At 40.3% G+C, this 22,627-nt stretch overlaps 1 protein-coding gene across 1 annotated transcript in view; it reads right to left on the bottom strand.

Annotated features, from left to right (window-relative positions):
- rngtt (RNA guanylyltransferase and 5'-phosphatase) overlaps nt 1-22,627 on the bottom strand; it is a 335,310-nt gene that overhangs the window by 182,318 nt on the left and 130,365 nt on the right. Inside the window, exon 11 of the mRNA XM_073056388.1 lies at nt 1,909-2,073. Within this exon, the coding sequence (XP_072912489.1) occupies nt 1,909-2,073 (165 nt within the window). The remainder of the gene's footprint in view (nt 1-1,908; nt 2,074-22,627) is intronic.

Raw genomic sequence — 22,627 nt, 5'->3', positions numbered from 1 at the left:
CATTGATGTTTCCATACCAGGCTGTAATTCAGCCAGTCAATACACTCTCCAATACACATCTATAGAAGTTTGTCAAACTTTTAGATGATATGCCAAATCTTCACAAACTCCCAAGAAATAAAGGTGGTGCTATGCCTTCTTCGTACTTGCACTTAGTTGCTGGGCCCAGGACAGGTCCTCCAAAATAATAACACCATGGAATTTAAAGTTGCTGACCCTTTACACCTCTGTTCCTCCGATGAGGACTGGCTCATAGAACTCTAATTTTCTCCTCCTGAAGTCTATAACCAGTTCCTTGGACTTGATGACATTGAGTAAGATGCTGCTCTTGTGTAAGATGTCACTCCAGAAGTGAAGTACTTCCCTCTGCAACTGGATCCTCGACTTCCTAACCGGAAAGCCACAGTCTGTGCAGATTGGTGATAACAAGTCTGTCTTGCTGACAATCAACACTGGTGTACCTCAGAGGAGTGTGCTTAGCCCACTGCTCTACTCTATATACACATGACTGTGTGGCTAGACTTAGCTCAAATACCATCTATAAATTTGTTGATAATACAACCATTGTTGATATAATCTCAGGTGGTGACGAGAGGGTGTACAGGATTGAGATATGCTAACTAGTGGAGTGGTGACGCAGAAACAACCTGGCACTCAATGTCAGTAAGACAAAAGAGCTGATTGTGGACTTTAGGAAGGGTAAGACAAAGGAACATATACCAATCCTCATAGAGAGATCAGAAGTGGAGAGAGTGAGCAGCTTCAAGTTCCTGGGTGTCAAGATTTCTGAGGATCCAACCAAGTCCCAACATATCGATGTAGCCATAAACAAGACAAGACAGTGGCTATACTTTATTAGGAGTTTGAAGCGATTTGGCATGTCAACAAATACACTCAAAAACTTCTATAGTTGTACCATGGAGAGCATTCTGACAGGCTGCAGCACTCTCTGGAATGGAGGGGCTATTGCACAGGACCGAAAGAATCTGCATAAGGTTGTAAATCTAGTCAGCTCCATCTTGGGTACTCGCCTATAAAGTACCCAGGATATCTTCAGGGAGCGGTGTCTCAGAAAGGCGGCATCCATTATTAAGGACCTCCAGCACCCAGGGCATGCCCTTTTCTCACTGTTACCATCAGGTAGGAGGTACAGAAACCTGAAGGCACACATTCAGCGATTCAGGAACAGCTTCTTCCCCTCTGCCATCGGATTCCTAGATGGACATTGAATCTTTGGACACTACCTCACTTTTTAAAAAATATACAGCATTTCTGTTTTTGCACATTTTTAAAAATCTGTTTAATATACTTATACTATAATTGATTTACTTGTTTATTTATTATTATTATTTTATTATTTTTTCTCTCTGCTGGAGTATGTATTGCATTGAACTGCTGCTGTTAAGTTAACAAATTTCACTTGACATGCCAGTGATAATAAACCTGATTCTGATTCACGTCCAACCACAATGTAGTTGCATACAGAACAAATGCAACCTGACCATGATGTCATCTTCAAGTTATTCAAATAAATTAATTTGCGAAAATACTTACATTGGTAATGCTTCACATGTTGTGCCATCAATGCTTAATGTAAAGAAATGGTACACCATCCAGTCTGCCCCCCCCCCCTCAGGATAACAGGGAGGACACAGATATCAAATGTTTATCTGATACAAGAAACTGATCATGTGATTGAAAAGCTTGAACAGGAGCTTGAAAACTTGATTTTAGACCCCCCCCCCCACCAATAAAAAAACACCCTGAAGTAAAGAGTGCAAAACCAATAATGCTTGTTCAAGTACTCCAACACTGTTTTATGATATGATAGGCATACTATCTCATACCACTGGTCTTTTATTAATTACTGCAAAAACATCAGATATTGTGCTTTGTTTTCGTACTCACCTTTCTTGCAGCATGGATGTCAAAGAATGGCTTGTTTCGGACACTAAATGGCTCCCTAGTTTTGTCAATCTGGCCAGTCTTCATTTTCTCATGTCGTGGCTGTATTATCTCCTTCTCAATACAGCTCAATCGAACATTAAAGTCACAATCACCAACTGGCTTTCCCTAAAAGGAAACAAAGGTAAAATAATTAGTGTAAATTTGGATTTTACTTACAGAGCAAAAACAAACTGCAATAAAATTGCTGGAGGAACTCATTAGGTCAGGCAGCATCTCTGGAAAGGGAGAGTCCACCTTTCAGGTTGTGGCCCTGTTATCTGACTTTTGGTTGCACATTTTCTTCTGGAATTCAAATACTGGAACAGAGTAGTGTTATGCCGTTGGCCCCCTCCTTTGTGAAAATCGCAAGAACTCTAGTTAAGGGGGGTCAACTGACCCAAGAGAGAGAGACGTGCGAAAGACCACGTTCTCCCAAGAAGCAGAATAAAAGTGACTTTGACTATTGTCTCATGGAGACCACCTGAAAAGCCCTCGGGCAAAGTGGGCTGGTTGAGAGAGAGATCGCATTACCTGCAACTTGATTGACACCTGCGATCCCGTGAAGAAGTATAAAGGCGGGTCTGAGGGGAGGACCCTCAGATGCACCAAGGAAACACACGAAGGAGAAACGCTAGAAATCCTGCGACAGCGTTTTAATAGCTACAGCCGGTGGTGGGGTTCGTGTGCGTCCTTCCCTTGCCTGGGATTGGCGACTTCACCACGGAAGACGGCCTAGCTACAGGGGAAGCCACAGATGAGAGTCCATTCCCCCAACGAGACTTCCGACTACCTCCTACAGGTTGGAAAACCTGTCGGGTAAATGCTTCATGTTCTCTGTCTTTCTAACTAAAAGTGCACCAACGCGACACTTCCGCCGGCAACTAAGTGAAACTGCCGTGATCTAAAAGACTTTTAGATATCCAGTGAACGATATAAAATCTACATTACCCCTAGACGACGATCGAGCTTGTGTTTTGAATGATTATTATTACACCGGTGTTTTAGATTGAGTTTTGATGATCTGAATGTTTTGTATTAACCATACGTTTGTGCCCTTGTTGAATAAAACGGTTGAAATTAGTAGCATCCGACTCAGCTGATCCATCTATCTTTGCTGGTAAGTTACCTGGTTACGGGGTTTTCGTAACAGTAGTTAATTTTGTCTACAAGTACGAATCTGTATCTCAAACCCATTTTATCTGTCTTTGATTCCCTCTTCCTGTCGCTAGTTTCCTTCCTTTTGGTTCTACTGCATGAAGCCACAAGCAATGATACTCAAATACAGCAATGCAACTTCAGTAACATTGGGTTCTCTGAAATAATATTTCCAAATAAGTTGTGGTCTGGCTTGCAGGATCACCTCCAGCTAGAGCTCACAGTTCTACTGTTGCAGTTTTATACATTAGTCTCCATGCTTCCTTAAATTTAAGGTTCAAATAGGATAATGGTAACTGAAGCTATTAACAAGGGTTTCAAGATATCATCAGTAAGATTTATGAAATTTTATTCTCTACAGTATTTTCATTCCATAATCAAAAGAAATGGCTATGGATAAAGGGCAGAGGAATGGGACTAACATGATTACTCTACTAGGAACTGGCACAAAATCCAAACTCAATGGGACAAATAATCTTAACCATGTTGCTATAATTGTGATTTCTGAACAAGATTATTCATGTAAGGGATACTGATGCCAAAAAACTGTAATCACTGGAAATTGTCTGGATGTTGTCAGCAATTTGTAATAATTCATAACTTTATTGATACAAATAATAGATACTAAAACATTATGAAAAATCTGAAATAAATAATCAATGCAATATTACCTTCTAAACACAGTGGCCACTTTATTAGGTACACCTGCTCGTTAATACAAATATCTAATCAGCCAATCATGTGGCAGCAACTCAATGCATTAAAAACCTGCAGCATGATCAAAAGGTTCACTTGTTCAGATAAAACATCAGAATAGGCAAGAAATGTGAACTAAGTGGCTTTGACCATATAAAGATTGTTGGTGTCAGACGAGGTGGTTTGAGTGATGCAGAAACTGCTGATCAGGACTTTTCACACACACTAGTTTCTGGAGTTCACAGAGAATGGTGCGAGAAACAAGAAGCAACCAGTGAGTGGCAGCTGTGTGGGTGAAAATGCCTTGCTAATAAGAAAGGTCAGCAAAGAATGGTCAGACTGGTTCAAGCTGATAGGAAGGTTACAGTAACTGAAATAACCACACTTTTCAAGTGGGGTAGAAAGGAGCATCTCTAAATGGACATGTCAAACATTCTACAGCAGTAGAAGACCACACCAGATTCCACTCCTGTACCTAATAAAGTGACCAGAATGTGTGTTGATCATGTATGTGGCTTTTTCAAAAGCTTGCTAAAAAAAAATCAGTATTACTGCCCCAACCATAAGGCTGGCTGATATTTTAAGGTAGATTGTCACAGTTTAAGCAAAACCTGTCCAAAACTCTCCTTGCACAACAGGTATCATCATACATGGACAGGAACATTTCAATTATAAGGAAAGGCACGCTAAGCCAGTCCTAATTAAGGGTCTCGTCCTGAAACACCAACTGTTTATTTCCCTCCAGAGATTCTGCATGACCTGCTATGTTCTTCCAGCATTCTTTTTGCTTTGATCTGGAAATCACTGCCTTAAAAGACCGAAATCTTCATTACATTTAAATGTACATAGATGAGTGTGGATATAGACTTAGAGCTACAAAGTGGATCAGTCTCATTGGTGGAATTTATCCCTTTTGTCTGCCATGGACACAAAAGGCCAAGTGGCCACTTCCTGTGCCGGAGATTTCTGATTCATTGCTTTCTGATGAACTGACATCTGCAGCAGAGTCAGTCTGTACATGCTTGCCTTCACACAATGGAGCTCAAGATCTGTCTCAGCAGACGTTAATCCCCAGGGCCCCTGTCACATTTGCAGCTCTCTCCTAACAGAGCTTGAAGATGATGCCAGCTAAGTGTGAAATAGGGTCCATATCCCAACAAAAATACAAGCTTCTTTCATGAAGTATAATGCAACAACACAATTTGTGTTTTGGGTAAAATAGTTAACTGTTTTAATTCAAATATGAAGCAAACGGGAAAATGTGTAATGCATGTATTAAATTTCTATATTTGTTTGTCAGCAACTGGTTTCTGGCACATGCAAAGCAGACAATATTTAAATTGTTAACCTGAATCACTATGTCACAGTACTGACTCAGAAATGACTTCCAGCTTTAAACACTGGATTTTTTGGATTCAACACCAATAGCATCTGCTACAATCATTCTATCTTTACTGCCCAATATTTAGTCTGTATCGCGTCCTGGGAAGTGCAACAAGGTCACTTGATGCACTGCCAATTAATTGCCTGTTTCAAGCTTCACTTAGTGTTCACTGTCAAGAAGATTAATCCAACAAATAACAAACTATCTTACACAAAGCTGAATGCTCCAGGCAGACCAAAAAGTCTCTTTTGGTTAGTAAATGCTAACATTAGGAGTTTCCCTCAACTGTGCCTGCTCCACTTCAAACATGCACAATTGCTTTTTCTTCCAACTAGGCAGAAAGCAAAGGTGTGAATTCTAAAATTCAGTATTCAAAGTCTCACTCCAGATATTTTAAGTACAAAGTTTTATCTGATATTTCAGAAATCCTTCTACCTTGTGTTCCCAAGTGCATCTAATAGTCTAGTTGTGGTACTTCCAGATATCAGATCCAATACTTATTTTTAATGTCACTAGAAATAAACAGATGTATGCCTATAATTGCTAACACTTGTAAGACCTTACTATGCTTCCTGTATCATTGATTACATTTCAAAACTTACTTAATTGATTGTAAAGCACTTTTGGCACCCAAAGAACATGATGAACAGCATTAAAAAATGTTCTTTTAAAATAGAACTTGGCTGCATTCATTAAAGACACAACTTACAGGTGCATTAAAATTATCTTTAATTTACTTTTGAAAAGTAAATGTCAAAATACTGAATTTGTTTTCATTTCTTTGGATGTTCAATTAGTCTCACATTATGCTTGGTACAACTAAATTTTTAAAAAGAAAAGATGGCAGTATTTTAAAGTCCTACTTAAGCATTTTTAAGTAGGCTAGTTCCTTTTTTCTTTAATTGGTTAATGAAACAAAGTAGCTAACATTTATGCATACTTTTTTTTTAAATTACACAAATCTTGACAGCAAAAATTGTCTAACTGCACTCTAAAACAAGTGGTACTCTCAAATTTCCAACACTAAATTTGACAATAGTCATTTACTTGAAAGACAAGTGTGCAAGAATCTAAAAGGCACTGTAATAATTAAAATGCAACTATTTCACGTAACCGTTACAAATCCATGCCTTAGAGCTGTGTTACACTGAGACTGATTAAGTCAAATTAACCACATCATGTTCAGCAACATATTTTATTCTAATGTTATCATCACCAAAGCATTCAGAAATATAAATTTTATGTAATAAAATTGTAGTTATAATCTGTAATCCTAGAATAGTCATTTGTGCATTTCTAGTTCATAATAATCAAAATCAGCCTTTATGGTGGCAGAGAATGAATTGTGTTCCTTTTCACTTCATTTGCAGTGAATGAAGAATATCATACTGAGATACCCCTACAAATGACATCATGACTGTCCAACTTCTGAAACAATCATAACCAGGTTCAATGTCAAATTCTACATTTGGCCATGAAAACAAAAATACAATAATTGATACTAATAAGAAAAAAAATCAAAAGAACTGTGGTATTTATTACTTTTAACAAGATTCAAAATCACATCAATTTATTCATAGTTAGTTTAAATTATACTAGCTAATTATTATTTGCAGTGAAAGTCCAGCAAAGCAGGCAACTAGTCTCCAGGATTTAAGGATTAGTTCCTTGTTACCACAATAATTTTAATTTATTCCCCTATGGATATCCAACCCAAATATTTAACAATCTCTGCATTTTTCTCAGAAATGTAGGTGGGAAATTAAGTTGTACAGTCAAACATGGCTATTTTGCATTATATTCATTCATTTATTCATAAGAGTTTTTAAAAACCTAAAGAACTTGAGGCTCCAATACTAATCCTGCTACCAATCCATTCATTAAATTTGTTAAACAATTTTTCATCCTATAACTAATTCTCTAGGTGGACACTGATAGTAGGAAATGATGTTCTCTTTCAATATTGGTTATGTTTAAATTCAAGAAGAGGGAATGAAGATAAATCTTATGAGCACTTATTCAGTACAGAAATACCTAGTGTACATAACTGCCTTTGAAAAAATAGGTTCTCCCTTTCTAGCTTGTTAAATTCTAGCTGAATTTGTGAATAACATTAAACAAGAAAGTAGAAAGCATGAAGTGAAGCGGAAGGAAGTGGTTTGCAGGCAAACAGGCAACACCAAGAATGACTGCCACAAATCACAGCAGAACTTGTAATATGGCCAGAAGAAGTTGCTCTGATTTCCAGCATCTGCAGATTTTTCTCATTTGTGAGAAGTTCACTGCTGGCATGAGCAAGATGGTACATCTTTGTTTAAAGAATCAGAAAGTTGCTTATTACTGGGAAGATGCAAGTCTTTTGTGTACAAGAAAAAAGGAAATTATTGTAACAACATACAATTGAAGTCAGAAGTTTACATACACCTTAGCCAAATACATTTAAACTCAGTTTTTCACAATTCCTGACATTTAATCCTAGAAAACATTTCCTGTCTTAGGTCAGTTAGGATCACTACTTTATTTTACGAATGTGAAATGTCAGAATAATATTAGAGAATGATTTATTTCAGCTTTTATTTCTTTCATCACATTCCCAGTGGGCAAGAACTTTTCATACACTTTGTTAGTATTTGGTAGCATTGCCTTTAAATTGTTTAACTTGGGTCAAACGTTTTGGTTAGCCTTCCACAAGCTTCTCACAATAAGTTGCTGGAATTTTGTTCCATTCCTCCAGTCAGAAATGGTGTAACTGAGTCAAGTTTGTAGGGGCCTCCTTGCTCACACATGCTTTTTCAGGTCTGCCTAAAAATTTTCTATCGGATTGAGGTCAGGACTTTGTGATGGCCACTCCAATACTTTGACTTTGTTGTCCTTAAGCAATTTTGCCACAACTTTGGAGGTATGCTTGGGATTACTGTCCATTTGGAAGACCCATTTGCGACCGAGCTTTAACTTCCTGGCTGATGTCTTGAGATGTTGCTTCAATATATCTACATAATTTTCCTTCCTCATGATGCCATCTATTTTGTGAAGTGCACCAGTCCCTCCTGCAGCAAAGCACCCCGACAACATGATGCTGCCACTCCCATGCTTCACAGTTGGGATGGTGTTCTTCGGCATAACAACGGTTATTATGGCCGAACAGTTCAATTTTTGTTTCATCAGACCAGAGGATATTTCTCCAAAAGGTAAGATCTTTGTCCCCAGGTGCACTTGCAAACTGTAGTCTGGCTTTTTTATGGCAGTTTTGGAGCAGTGGCTTCTTCCTTGCAGAGCTGCCTTTCAGGTTATGTTGATATAGGACTCGTTTTACTGTGAATATAGATACTTGTCTACCTGTTTCCTCTAGCATCTTCACAAGGTCCTTTGCTGTTGTTCTGGGATCGATTTGTACTTCTCACTCCAAAGTACGTTCATCTCTAGGAGACAGAATGTGTCTCCTTCCTGAGTGGTATGACGGCTGCGTGGTCCCATGGTGTTTATACTTGCATACTATTGTTTGTACAGATGAACGTGGTACCTTCAGGGGTTTGGAAATTGCTCCCAAGGATGAACCAGACTTGTGGAGGTCCACAATTTTTTTTCCTGAAGTCTTGGCTGATTTCTTTTGATTTTGTTTGTTAACTTCAGACCCACTGGAATTGTGAAATAGTCAATTAGATGTGAAATAATTTGTCTGTAGACAATTTCTGGAAAAATTACTCATGTCATGCACAAAGTAGATGTCCTCAACGTCTTGCCAAAACTATAGTTTGCTAATATGAAATCTGTGCAGTGGTTAAACAATGAGTTTTAATGACTTCAATCTAAGTGTATGCAAACTTCTGACTTCAACTGTAATTATTAAAGTTGTATCACAGGTTTAAGAACAAGGGAAGCAAACCAAGCACCAGAGTTCATTTCTGGAGGGACAGAATTGGAGCGCTATCAGGTTATGCAAAACCTTTATCAAACTTTGGCTCTAATTAGCATGTTATAATGAATAGAGGAACAAGAGAGTGTATAAGAGATGATTTACAAGCATAATGCTGGAAATTTGAGGGTATGCATCATAAAAACGGATGAAATTTATTTTGTTGTGAAGAGACTAAGACAGATATTTATTATTATGAAAAACTTTGATATCTATCGAGATAAAAAATGTTGGAAGGAAATGCATTACTGGAGGCCATTAAGAAATCCAAAAAAAAATTAAGAAACATCCTCACCCAAACAATTTGATTTACTGTGGAACTGTTACATGAAATGATTGAAACAAATAGATGAATTCATGACTGAACAAGCTTACAATAAAGGAGGAAATTTGAAAAATAGAATATTGTGCTACAGTTTTTTTATAATACGTCTTGCCCAACAAAAACATTTCCTTCAAAATAAAATCAAATTACAGTACCAGCACAAGCACTGAGACATCGAAGTGCACTTAAAATTATTGTATATGCTTCTCCCTTCAGAAGGCTATAATGTCTTTATTTAAACATTCTATGATTTTTAAGTGCCCCATTACCACATCATTAATAATGGATTTCCCTAGCAATTAACTGGCCTGTGTTTCCCTTTTTCTTTAATCTCTTTTTTTTTGTTGGATAAAATAAGTAGAATCGTATTTTGATCATTCTTTCCTACAGAATCCTTTCCTAAGAGACTGATAATTACAGACTTCATGTCGAGATTGACAACATACTGTTAACTCACTGGCTCCTCCATGCACATTTGAGTGTATTGACGGGGTGACAACATTTTTTCTTAAAACACTAGCTAAAATAGCAGGGTGGATATATACTTCCCTACCAAAGGAGATGTAAGCAGCTCCTTCCCTCTGCTAGCCTGCAAGTCCCCCTTGGGCAAGGTGTAGCACCTGCTTAGCCCCCTGATCAAGGTTACTTGAAGCCATGGAGGCAGGTGGTGAGTGGCCATATGAGCAGCTGGTGCATATCAGAAGTTGTGGCTATGCAACCACGACACCAGGCAGACAATCTCTGTCGAGTATTAATAATGGCTGAGGTCAAATAAAGACACTGCCCAGAAGAATGCAATGGCAAACCACTTCTGTAGAAACATTTTCTCCGAACAATCATGGTCATAGACCATGACTGCTCACGTCATATGACACAGCACATAATGATGATGATGCTGACAAGCAGTTCACAAGCTACTCCATACAGGTCCTCCCCAGGTTATGATAGGATTACGTTCCTGTGAACTGTTGGTAATCCAGACAGTCTGTAAGTCAGAAACGCAGCTACAAACAATTGGCAGCAACAGAAGATGCCTAACAGCCAGCAAATCCATCCCACCAGTCTCCCAAACTCTTTTTCATACACAAGTGCACAAGTTGGGTGTTCATTACCAAATGGTATCTGGAAAGATTTTTCTTTCAATATTAGCAGCAACATTTAAAAATATTCCCACAGCCAGCCAAAAGAACCCGTGTGGATTTGTAATATTGAAATAATAGGTGTAAGATTAAACAGCAAGAAAATAACTAGTACATTAGTTATTAAATATAGAGATGGTACTTTCATATACATAATACATATTGAAAACAACAGTGCATCTGTCCTAAACTTAAAATAGAGGGTAAGCAAAATTAAGTAAAAGCCAACTAGGGCTTTGACACTGAAATTTTGTATTGAATGTTATATTAAAAAGAACAGAGGTAACAACATTATTGAAGGTGGTTTATTGGCCAGTTTCTTTTTTCTTAAAACAAACAGCAAATGTTGCCCAAGGACCTCCCATTCAGTTCTGAATTACTGACACCGCCCTTGATTTCAGAATGCTCAAACAAATAGATTTGAAAATAAATTGAAGTTAATATTTGCACATGGTACTACAAGAAACACTGAAATAGGTTACTAAATAATCTGTTTCAGATATTGTTTACCAAATTTATGTCCACTAGCAAACATGAAGAACTGGTTTTACAATGAAATAATGCCATAATATATTTCACATTCACTCAAGGAAGTAGGTAAATTCCTTGGTGTATCGTTTCAAAGAACCTGTCCTGGGCCCAGCATGTAAGTGCAATTACAAAGAAAACCTGACAGCACCTCTACTTGATTAAGAGTTTGTGAAGATTCAGCAGGACATTTAAAACTCTGACAAACTTCTATAGATGTGTGGTGGAGAGTATATTGACTGGATACATCACAGCTTGGTATGGAAAGACCAATCACCTTTAATGGAAAGTCTTATAAACAGTAGTGTATACAGCCCAGTGCATCATGGGTAAAGCCTTCCCATCAAGCATATCTACATGGAGCGTTGTCGCAGGAAAGGAACATTCATCATCGTGGACCCCCACCATCCAGGTCACGCTCTCTTCTCGCTGCTACCTTCAGAGAGGTGGTGCAAGAGCTTCAAGACTCACACCACCAAGTTCAGGAACAGTCATTGCCCTTCAGTCATCGGGCTCTTGAACCAAAGGGGATAACTTCACTCGCCAATCATTGAAATGTTCCCACAACCTATGGACTCACTTTCATGAACTCTTCATCTCATGTACTCGATACTTATTACTTATTTATTTATTTATTATTTTTGTTTCTTCTTTCTTTTTGTATTTACATAGTTTGTCTTTTGCAGAACACCCAGTTGGTGCAGTCTTTCATTGATTCAAGAAGCACAGAAAACCTACAGCACAATACAGGCCCTTCAGCCCATGAAGTTTTGCCGAACATGTCCCTATCTTAGAAATTACTACGCTTACCTATAGCCCTCTATTTTTCTAAGCTCCATGTACCTATACAAAACTCTCTTAAGAGACCCTATCGTATCCGCCTCCACCACCACTGCCAGCAGCCCAATCCACACACTCACCACTCTCTGAGTAAAAAAACTTACCCTTGACACCTCCTTTGTACCTACTCCCCAGCACCTTAAACCTGTGTCCTCTTGTGGCAACCATTTCAGCCCTGGGAAAAAGCCTCTGACTATCCACATGATCATTGCCTCTCATCATCTTATACACCTCTATCAGGCCACCTCTCATCCTCTGTCACTCAAAGGAGAAAAGGCTGAGTTCACTCAACCTGTTCTCATAAGGCATGCTCCCCAATCCAGGCAACATCCTTGTAAATCTCCTCTGCACCCTTTCTATGGCTTCCACCTCTTTCCTGTAGTGAGGTGACCAGAAATGAGCACAGTACTCCAAGTGGGGTCTGACCAGGGTCCGATATAGCTGCAACATTACCTCTCGGCTCCTAAATTCAATTCCACGATTGATGAAGGCCAATACATCATACGCCTTCTTAACCACAGAGTCGACCTGCGCAGCTGCTTTGAGCGTCCTATGGACTCGGACCCCAAGATCCCTCTGATCCTCCACACTGCCAAGAGTCTTACCATTAATACTATATCTGCCATCATATTTGACCTACCAAAATGAACCACTTCACACTTATCTGGGTTGAATTGCATCTGCCACTTCTCAGCCCAGTTTTGCACCCTTTTCTATTATAAATTTATTGAGTATGCCCACAAGAAAATGAATCTCAGATTTATAGTGACATATACGTACTTTGATAATAAATTTACTTTGAAATTTAAACTTTGAACTTTAGATGTGTCCTCCACTTAAAAATAGCACAATAATTCTAAGAAGCTAATCCTCACCAGAAGGCCAGTACTACTGATTTTAAAGGTAATACATCTTCAGGAGAGTTATAAATAAGGATAAGTCTGCACTTTACAGGAAAGGACTGAAACTGGAGGTGAGGGCAAATTACAAGAGCGTTACATAGGAACAAATTACAGAAGACATTAACAGGCAAGTCAGTATCTGACGTGAGGGATCAGAGCTTAGAAATGACGGCATATTCAAGTGAGGAAAAATAATGATGGCAAGGTAAGGGAACCTTGGAGAAAGAAACAGATTCCTGGTCCTGACATAAAGTTCCATGCTTTGGGTTCTAAGTATTTACTGATGACAGCAGCAAGGCAACACCAGTCACTGTTGACCAGGAAGAGCAACCAATAACAGGCTGGTGGATCTCTGTGGTATGGAGGACTTTCTCCAACATCAAATGCAGTAAGGTTTCCACTTCAAGAAATCTCTGGTCTTTGGCAACAGTAACATCATGAGGTAGGCTTACCACCGTAATCACTTTGAAATATTTTCTAGAGTAAAAAGGACAATTTCTTAAGCAACAGACCAGATGCTGGAGTATTCAGCAGGCCAAGCAGCATCTATGAAAAAGAGTAAATGGCCAACGTTTCTGGCCAAGACCCTTCCATCAGACTAAAAAGTTCTTAAAACTTTAAAACATTTTACTGACTGCAAAATAATAAATAAAACATGTGTGAAGGTAGAGCTGAAATTTTATACATTAATTTTTTGTACGCAGATATGGAACTTTTACAAAATTCATATCATTTAGTTTTATAAAGATATTGAAGATTTCTAAAAATCCCACACTGTTTTGTATTGCTGAAAATTACACCCTTGCATGGGGTGTTTATTGCAGGTAAATTTCAATTCTGATAATTACATATGTTATTGACTTTACAATAAAAAGCCCCAGAAATACAAAATATCAAATATTTCATGCATACATTCACATATACACCTGTCCCCAAGATGCCCAAGACGAGATTATTCAAGTTCAATTTCTTGTCATTCAACCATATATATGTATACTGCCAAATGAAACCATAATCCAGCAGACGAAGGTGCACAACACACAATGCAACTCACAAATAACTTAATAAATTAATTAATAAATAACAAAATCCATTTACCACGCAAGTTAGAAAGTAAACACTATAACGCTACTGGAGCTTCATATGTGATGAGGCACGAGTGGTGGCAGAGTGTTCAGTGGCCTCATAGCCTGAGGAAAGAAACTTTTTCCCAGCCTAAGAGTCCTTGTCCTAATGTTATACAGTACTTCGTAGAAAGACAGTAAACCTACAGCACAATACAGGCCCTTTGGCCCACAATGCTGTGCCAAACATGTATTTACTTTAGAAATTACCTAGAATTATCTATAACCCTCTATTTTCCTAAGCTCCATGTACCTATCCAGGAGTCTCTTAAAAGACCCTATTGTATCCGCCTCCACCACCATCGCTGGAAGCCCATTCCACGTTGTCACCACTCTCTGCGTAAAAATCTTACCCCTGACATCTCCTCTGTACCTACTTCCAAGTACCTTAAAACTGTGCCCTCTTATGTTAGTCACTGCAGCCCTGGGAAAAAGCCCTGCATGATAGTATGGGGTCTAAGAGATTGTGGGTTGAATGGGAGGGAACCTCAATAATGCTAAGGACCTGTGCATGCAGCGTTCCTGAAAAATATCTCGGATGGGTGGAAGGGGGACCCCGATAATCCTCTCAGCAGTCTTTTGCAATCCTTTGTAAGGTTTTCTGATCGGATGCCTTTGCAATTCCCGTACCAGACAATGACGCAGCTGAACAGGACACTCAATGGAGCTCCTGGAAATATTGTTTAGAATGGGGGGTGGCAGCCTCGCTCGCCTCACAGAGACGCTGCGGTGCTTTCTTGACTAAAGAGGTGATGTTAAGGGATCAGGTGAGATCATATGTTGTATGCCCTCCCAGAAACCTGGTGTTCTTAACTCTTACCATGGAGGAGCTGTTAATGAGCAGTGATGAGTGCATTTCTACATGTACCATTTGGAATGACTGTATGATTTGTTTTCAGCTGCAATTAAGTACAAAGAAATAGCCAAATCAAAATCACAACACTGACAGGATAAGAACTACATTACATTTTCACATAAATATGAAAGCACCGAAGAACAAGGCTGTTCAGAGGAAGTTACTAGAAAATCTTTGTAATGTTGGTTACATAGAACATAGAAATTTACAGCACATTACAGGCCCTTTGGCCCACAATGTTGTGCCAACCATGTAACCTACTCTACAGACTGTATAGAATTTCCCTAGCACATTGCCCTCTATTTTTCTAAGTACCATGTACCTATCTAAGAGGCTCTTAAAAGACCCTACTGTATACACTTCCACCACTGCCGCCAGCAGTGCATTCCATGCATCCACCACTCTCTGTGTAAAAAAATTACCCCTGACATCCCCTTGGTACCTATTTTCAAGCACCTTAAAACTATGCCCCCTCGTGTTAGCCATTCCAGCCCTGGGTAAAAGCCTCTGGCTCTCCACACCATCAATGCTCCTTATCATCTTATACACCTCTATCAGGTCACCTCTCATCCTCCATCACTCCAAAGAAAAAAGGCCAAGTACACTGAACCTATTCTCATAAGGTATGCCCTCCAATCGAGGCAACATCCTTGTAAATTTCCTCTGCACTCTCTCTATAGTATCCATATCCTTTCTGTAGTGAGATAACCAGAACTGAACACAGTACCCCAAGTGGGACCCGACCAAGGTCTTATTTAGATGTAACATTACCTCATGGCTCTTGAACTCAATGCCACAGTTGATGAATGCCAACACACCATACACCTTCTTAACAACACTGTCAACCTGCGCAGCAGCTTTGAGTGTCCTATCGACACAGACCCCAATATCTCTCAGATCCCCCACACTGCCGAGAGCCTTACCATATTATATTCTGTCTTCAAATTGGACCTACCAAAATCAACCACTTCACACTATCCGGATTGACATCCATCTGCCACTTTTCAGCCTAGTTATGCATCCAATCAATGTCCCACTGTAACCTCTGACAACCCTCCAGACTATCCACAACACCCTCGACTTTTGTGTCATCAGCAAACTTCCTAACCCACCCTTCTACTTCCTCATTCAGGTCATTTATAAAAATCACAAAGAGGAGGGGTCCCAGAACAGATCCCTGCGGAACACACTGGTCACCAACCTCCATGCAGAATATGAACCATCGACAACCAACTTCTGTGGGCAAGCCAATTCTGGATCCACAAAGCAATGTCTCCTTGGATCCCATGCCTCCTTATTTTCTGGAGGAGCCTTGCAAGGGTATCCTTATCAATGCCTTACTGAAATCCATATACACTCCACCCACTGCTCTACCTTCATCAATGTGTTTTGTTACATTCTCAAAGAATTCAATCAGGCTCATAAGACTCAACCTGCCCTTGACAAAGCCATACTGACTATCCCTAATCAGATTATGTCTCTCCAAATGCTCATAAATCCTACTTCTCAGAATCTTCTTCAACAACTTGCCCACCACTGGAGTCAAGACTCCGTAGTCTACAATTTCCTAAGTTATCTCTACTCACTTTCTTGAACAAGGGAACAACATTTGCAACCCTCCAATCCTCCAGTACTCCTCCCGGCCCTATTGATGAGGCAAAGATCATCGCAAGAGGCTCAGCAAACTCCTCCCTCGCTTTCCACAGTAGCCTGGGGTATATCTCATCCAGTCCCAATGACTTATCTAACTTAATGATTTTCAAAAGCTCCAGCACATCTCTTTCTTAATGTCTGTATGCTCAAGTGTTTCAGTCCACTGTAAGTCATCCCCACAATTGCCAAGGTCTTTTTTCCTGGTGAATACTGAAACGAAGTATTCATTAAGTGTCTCTGCTACCTCCTCTGACTCCATGCATGCATTTCCATTATTGCACCTGATTGGTCCTATCTCACATGAGAACGCCTTGGGGTTTTCCTTAATCCTACTCACTAAGGCCTTCTTCTGCCCCTTCTGGCTCTCCTAATTCCATTTTTAAGCTTCTTCCTAGCAACCTTGTAGTTTTCTAGAACTCAAACAATACCTAGTTTCTTGAACCTTTCGTAAGCTTTTCTTTTCTTCTTAACTAGAATTTTTACATACTTTGTACACAATGGTTCTTTAACTCTACCTTCCTTTCCCTGCCTCAATGGAACATACCTACGCAGAATGCCATGCAAATGTTCCCTGAACATTTGCCACATTTCTGCTGTGCATTTCCCTGAGAACATCTGCTCCCAATTAATGCTGCCAAGTTCCTGCCTAATAGCATCATATTTCCCCCTACCCCAATTAAATGTTTTCCTAAATTGTCTGCTCCTATCCCTGTCCAGTGCTATGGTGAAGAAGATAGAGCTGCAGTCACTACCTCCAAAATGTTCTCCCACTGAGAGATCTGACACCTGACCAGGTTCATTTCCCAATACCAGATCAAGTACAGCCACTTCACGAGTTGGCTTATCTACATATTGCATCAGGAAGCCTTCCTGAACACACCTAACAAACTCCACCCCATCTAAACCCCTTGCTCTAGGGAGATGCCAATCAATATTAGGGAAGTTAAGATCTCCCATCACAACAACCCTATTATTGTTGCATCGTTCCAGAATCTGTCTCCTTATCTGCTCCTCAATAGCCCTGTTACTACTGGGGGGGGGGGGGGTCTGTAAAAAAACACCCAGTAGAGTTATTGCCCCTTTCCTGTTTCTGACTTCCACCAACACTGACTCAGTAGACCATCCTCCAAGACCTCCTCCTTTTCTGCAGTTGGCTAATTAGCAATGCCATGCCCCCACCTCTTTTGCCTCCCCCTCTGTTCTTTTTAAAACATCTACAGCCTGGCACACTCAGCAGCCATTCCTGCTCCTGAGATATCCAAGTCCCTGTATTGGCCACAATGTCAGAGTTCCATATACTGATCCATGCTCTAAGATGATCCACCTTGTTTATAATACTCCTTGCATTAGAATAGAGACATTTCAAACCATCATGCTGAGGGCATCTGCCTATCCTTCCTCACAAACTCTCCACAAGTTTTCTCTATTTGTGCTCCAACCTCCCCATCCTCTGCCTCTTCATTTCAGTTCCCGCCCCCTGTAAATCTAGTTTAAACTCTCCCCAACAGCATTAGCAAAACTCCCCACCAGGATATTGGACACCTCAGATTCAAGTACAACCCGTCCTTTTTGTATAGGTCACACCTACCCCAGAAGAGGTCCCAATAACCTAAAAATCCAGTTTCCACCCCATGTTCAATCCTTCAGCCCCGCATTTAGTCTCCACCTCTTTCTATTCCTATACTCACTGTCACATGGCACAGGCAGCAATCCTGAGATTACTACCTTTGAGGTCCTGCTTCTCAGCTTCTTTCCTATCTCCCTATATTCTGCTTTCAGGACGTCCACCCTTTTTCTACTTATGTCATTGGTACCAATATGTACTGTGACCTCTGGCTGCTCACCTTCCCAGCTCAGGATATTGTATTGTGGACATGCTCAAAACATCACGAACCCAGCACCTGATAGGCAAACTACCATCCTTGTTTCTTTGTCGCATCCACAGAATCGCCTATCTGTCCCCCTAACTATAGAGTCCCCTATTACCACTGCCCTCTTCTTCCATTCCCTACCCTTCTGAGCCACAGGGCCAGACTCGGTGCCAGAGGCATGGCCACTGTTGCTTCCCCCAGGTAGATTGCTTCACTCTCCCCAATGGACACTCAAAATGCAGTACTTATTGTTAAGGGGGACAGCCACAGGGGTGCTCTCCCTTCCCTCTCCTGACAGTCACCCACATATCTGTTTTCTGTGGCCCTGTGGTGACTACCTACTTGCAGTTCCTGTGCACCACCTCCTCACTCTCCCTAACAAGCCGAAGGTCATTGAGCTCTAGTTCCCTAACTTGGTCTCTGAGGAGCTGCAGCTCGATGCAGCTGGCGCAGACATGACAACAGGGAGGCTGGAAGTCTCCCATACATCCCACATCTGACACCCAGAACAGACAACTGGCCTCACAGTCGTACACACTATTCTAATGCACCGAACCCCACAAAACACTCCTTTTTTAAACTTTTCTCTTTGACCTGTGCGAAGCTCTCCCTCTCTTTGAATTGATTTGTTCGCCACTGATGCGCTGAGCCTCACGAATTGCTCCTTTTTAAAATTTTCTTCCCGACCTGTGCAAAGCTCTCTGTCTCTCTCTCTCTTCATATCAAATGGTCCACCACTAATGTGCCGAACCCTTTGAAATGCTCCTTTTTAAAGCTTTTCTCCACGACCTGTATGAATGGTTAGGGGTTTAAAAACTTCATCAAATAATGCCGTGGAACTTTTATCCCTACACTGTGTGAAATTTTGGGCACTGGGCATTATATGATGGTAATGGCTTCTCATCAAGGGATCAGCAGAGGAAAGGATTTGCAGCTTCAAGTTCCTGGGTGTCAACATCTCTGAAGATGCCCAACATACCGATGCAATTTTAAAGAAGGCACAACAGCAGCTCAACTCCATTCAGAGTTTGAAGAAACTTGGCATGTCACCAAATTTCCTCACAAATTTCTACAGATGTACCATGGAGAGCATTCTAGCTAGCTGTTATCATCATCCAGTATGGAGGGGCCACTGCACAGGCTGGAAAAAAAGCATCAGAGAGTTGCAAACTCAGTCATTCTATCATGGGGGGAATAGCCTCCAAGTATGGAGAACACCTTCAAAATGGGATGTGCCAGAAAGGCAGCATCCATCATTAAAAACGCCCATCATCCAGGGCACGCACTCTTTTCAACTGTTTCCATCAATGTGGTGGTACAGGAGCCTGGTACAAGACACACATTCAACGCTTCAGGAACAGCTTCTACTACTCTGCCATCCAATTTCTGAAATGGCAATGAACCCATGTACATTGCTTCACTATTTTTTTTGGTCACCTTTTGCATTACTTATTTTATTTATAATATATATAGTACTTTATAGCTTTTTTAAAAATATATTATGCATTGCAATGTACTGCTGCCACAAAACAACAAATTTCACAATATTTGCCAGTGATATTAAACCTAATTCTGATTGCTCTTCCCAAGGTTGGTAAGTGAATTTTAGAACTGCCGAAGGTATTCCTGGATGAAGGAATGATGCATTTCCAAGTCATTCCATGAGGTGGATGACCCCTTATTACCACAATCTTCATTCATCTATCAAACCGAAATTTGGAAGCTATCAAAGTATTCTCCTGCTATCAGTTCTATATTTTTCTTCACATTTAATCTCATTCCAATGGCTGTCAATCATTAGACCACAAGACATAAGAGCAAATTAGGTCATTCACTCGATCAAATCAACTCCACCATTATATCTTGATTGATTTAATAGTCCCCTTCAGCCCAATCTCTTGCCTTCTCTCCTTAACCTTTGACACCCTTATTCATCAAAAGCCTACCAGCCTTCACTTTAATATATCCAATGATATGGCCACTATAGCCTCCTGTGGCAATGAATTCCAGATTCACCACCCTCTGGCTGAAAAAAATCCTCATCTCATCTCTTTATTCTGATGTTGTACCCTCTAGTCCTAGACTCTCCCACTACAAAAAACACCTTCTCCGCATCCACTTCATTCAGGCCTTTCAATATTTGTTAGGTTTTGATGAGATTTCCGCGCACCAAACCACCTCCCTCCTCCCCATTTCTTCTAGCAAGTACTCCAGATCTGTACTCCAGCAAGTACAGACCCAGAGCTATCAAACACTCCTCATACATTACCTCTTTCAACCCTGGGATCATTCTTGTAAAGCTTCTCTGGAACTCACTATGCGAGCCTAAAACTGCTCAGAATACTGCAAACGTAGTCTGACCACACGTTGTAAAGCCTCACCATTTCACGCTTGCTTTTATATTCTAGCCCTCTCAAAATAAACGCGAACATTGCATTTGCCTTCCTTACGAATGGCTCAATCCTCGCAACTATTGGTAGAATTTATAGGAAGTGCTGCCTCACAAAGTTAACATCAAAAATCCACACCATCTGGACTATGCCCATCTTTCCACAGCCATCATAAGGTAGGAGGTACTGTATCCAGAGATACCGGCCACGTGACAGATGCACTGCCACCTGGCTGGTCGGAGGACACACCACATGCCAATCAACATTTGGTCCCTCCCAACTAATCAATGCACATCTAAATTATTGGTCACCTTAATTGGATTATCTCACCCAGCCCCATGCTTTAAAAGGTGAGACTTGCCCTTGGCTAGCTGTCTCTTACAGACCACCACATTGGAGGTAAGTGCATTGATTTATGCTTGGGAAGGTCTATCATTTGTCCTGGTAAGGGAGCCGCAGCTATCCAAGGTCAAGGGGGATAGCTGTTGTAGTGCTTTTCCCTTGTTCTTTGTTTGTGTAACTGTACCCTGTCCCCACAGCGCTTCCTGTGTATTGTAGTTGCTTGTGTTGACCCGACTTCCCCTTTAATAATAAATTCCTTATTATTAAAACTCTGTGTCCAGGCCTCTACTGTTGTGACTCAAAGAACCAGTTATTTTCCATCACAACAGGTACCACATCACCAGGTTCAAGACAATTACCTCCCTTCAACCATTCTGCTGTGAAACTAACTGGCAAAATCATATTCACCACAGTTTAGTAACACTATGGACACATTGACTACTTTTCATTAAAATGGACTGTGTTTTCTTGTAAAAAAAAAGTATGTAATTAATGTTTAGGTTTTTATTGTGAATGCTGATTACGTTGCTGCAAGGTTTTCAATGCACCTATTCAAACACATTTGGCAGTAAACTCAATTTTGATTTTAGTGTGCTCTACTGAACTGCAGTTATCATTTCTTTTTCTTTTGGAATCCCCTCTAAAATAACAGAATGACTAATATTTTAGAATATCATGGTCTAATTTGTTTGATCATCAGCTAGTATAACTGCTGACTCCCTCTCATCTTGACAGTTTTTCAAGTTTAAAAAAAAAGCTTTAAGTGTTGTTAAAATCAACCCAAATTCATCACACAGTATGTACACAGACGAACAGAAGTGTTGTTCCATACAGACATCACAACACTGGTATACAAGCACTATTTTATTTTCCACTGACAAATACACAAATTGAAAATTATGATTGGATTTAAAACAAAAACTGATACAAGTAATAAACAGTGCACATTCAAAATGAATGAGGCTTTCCTTTCTAGAATATTCTAATATGTCCTCCTTCAAAGAATAGTGTTTCCCTTCTACCACCATCGACACTGCCTTCACATGAATTTCTTCCGTTTCCCACACATCTGCCATCACCCCATCCTCCTGCTGCCATAACAGGGACAAGGTTCTCTTGTCCTTACCTATATCCTGTGAGCCTCTGTACCCTACATATAATTCTCCATAACTTCCACCACCTACAACAGGATCTTACCACTAAGTGCATCTTTCCCCTCCCACCCACCTCCCTCCCGCCAACTCTCCGCTTCCACAGGGATCGCGCTCTACATGATTCGTTTGTTTATTCACTCCTCCCCACTGATCTCCCTGCCGGCACTTACGCCTGTAAGCAGAACAAGTGCAACACTTGCGCCAAGCCCCTCCCTGGCACTCTTTCGCTGTCATCTGTACCACAACCCCTTCTGCGGCACTCCACTCTCGTAATTCCCAGCATCCTTTGGTCCCACCAGATTTACAAACTCGCTCCCCGTTCTATGGTGACAAACACTGTATAGTGAAAAAGTCATAGGCACCCTAGCTATATTTAGATATAGATATAGATAGTTAGCTATATGCAAA

This window comes from Hemitrygon akajei, chromosome 9, assembly GCF_048418815.1.
Source record: "Hemitrygon akajei chromosome 9, sHemAka1.3, whole genome shotgun sequence".
Lineage (NCBI taxonomy): Eukaryota > Metazoa > Chordata > Chondrichthyes > Myliobatiformes > Dasyatidae > Hemitrygon > Hemitrygon akajei.
This window is presented reverse-complemented; position numbering and strand designations above follow the sequence as displayed.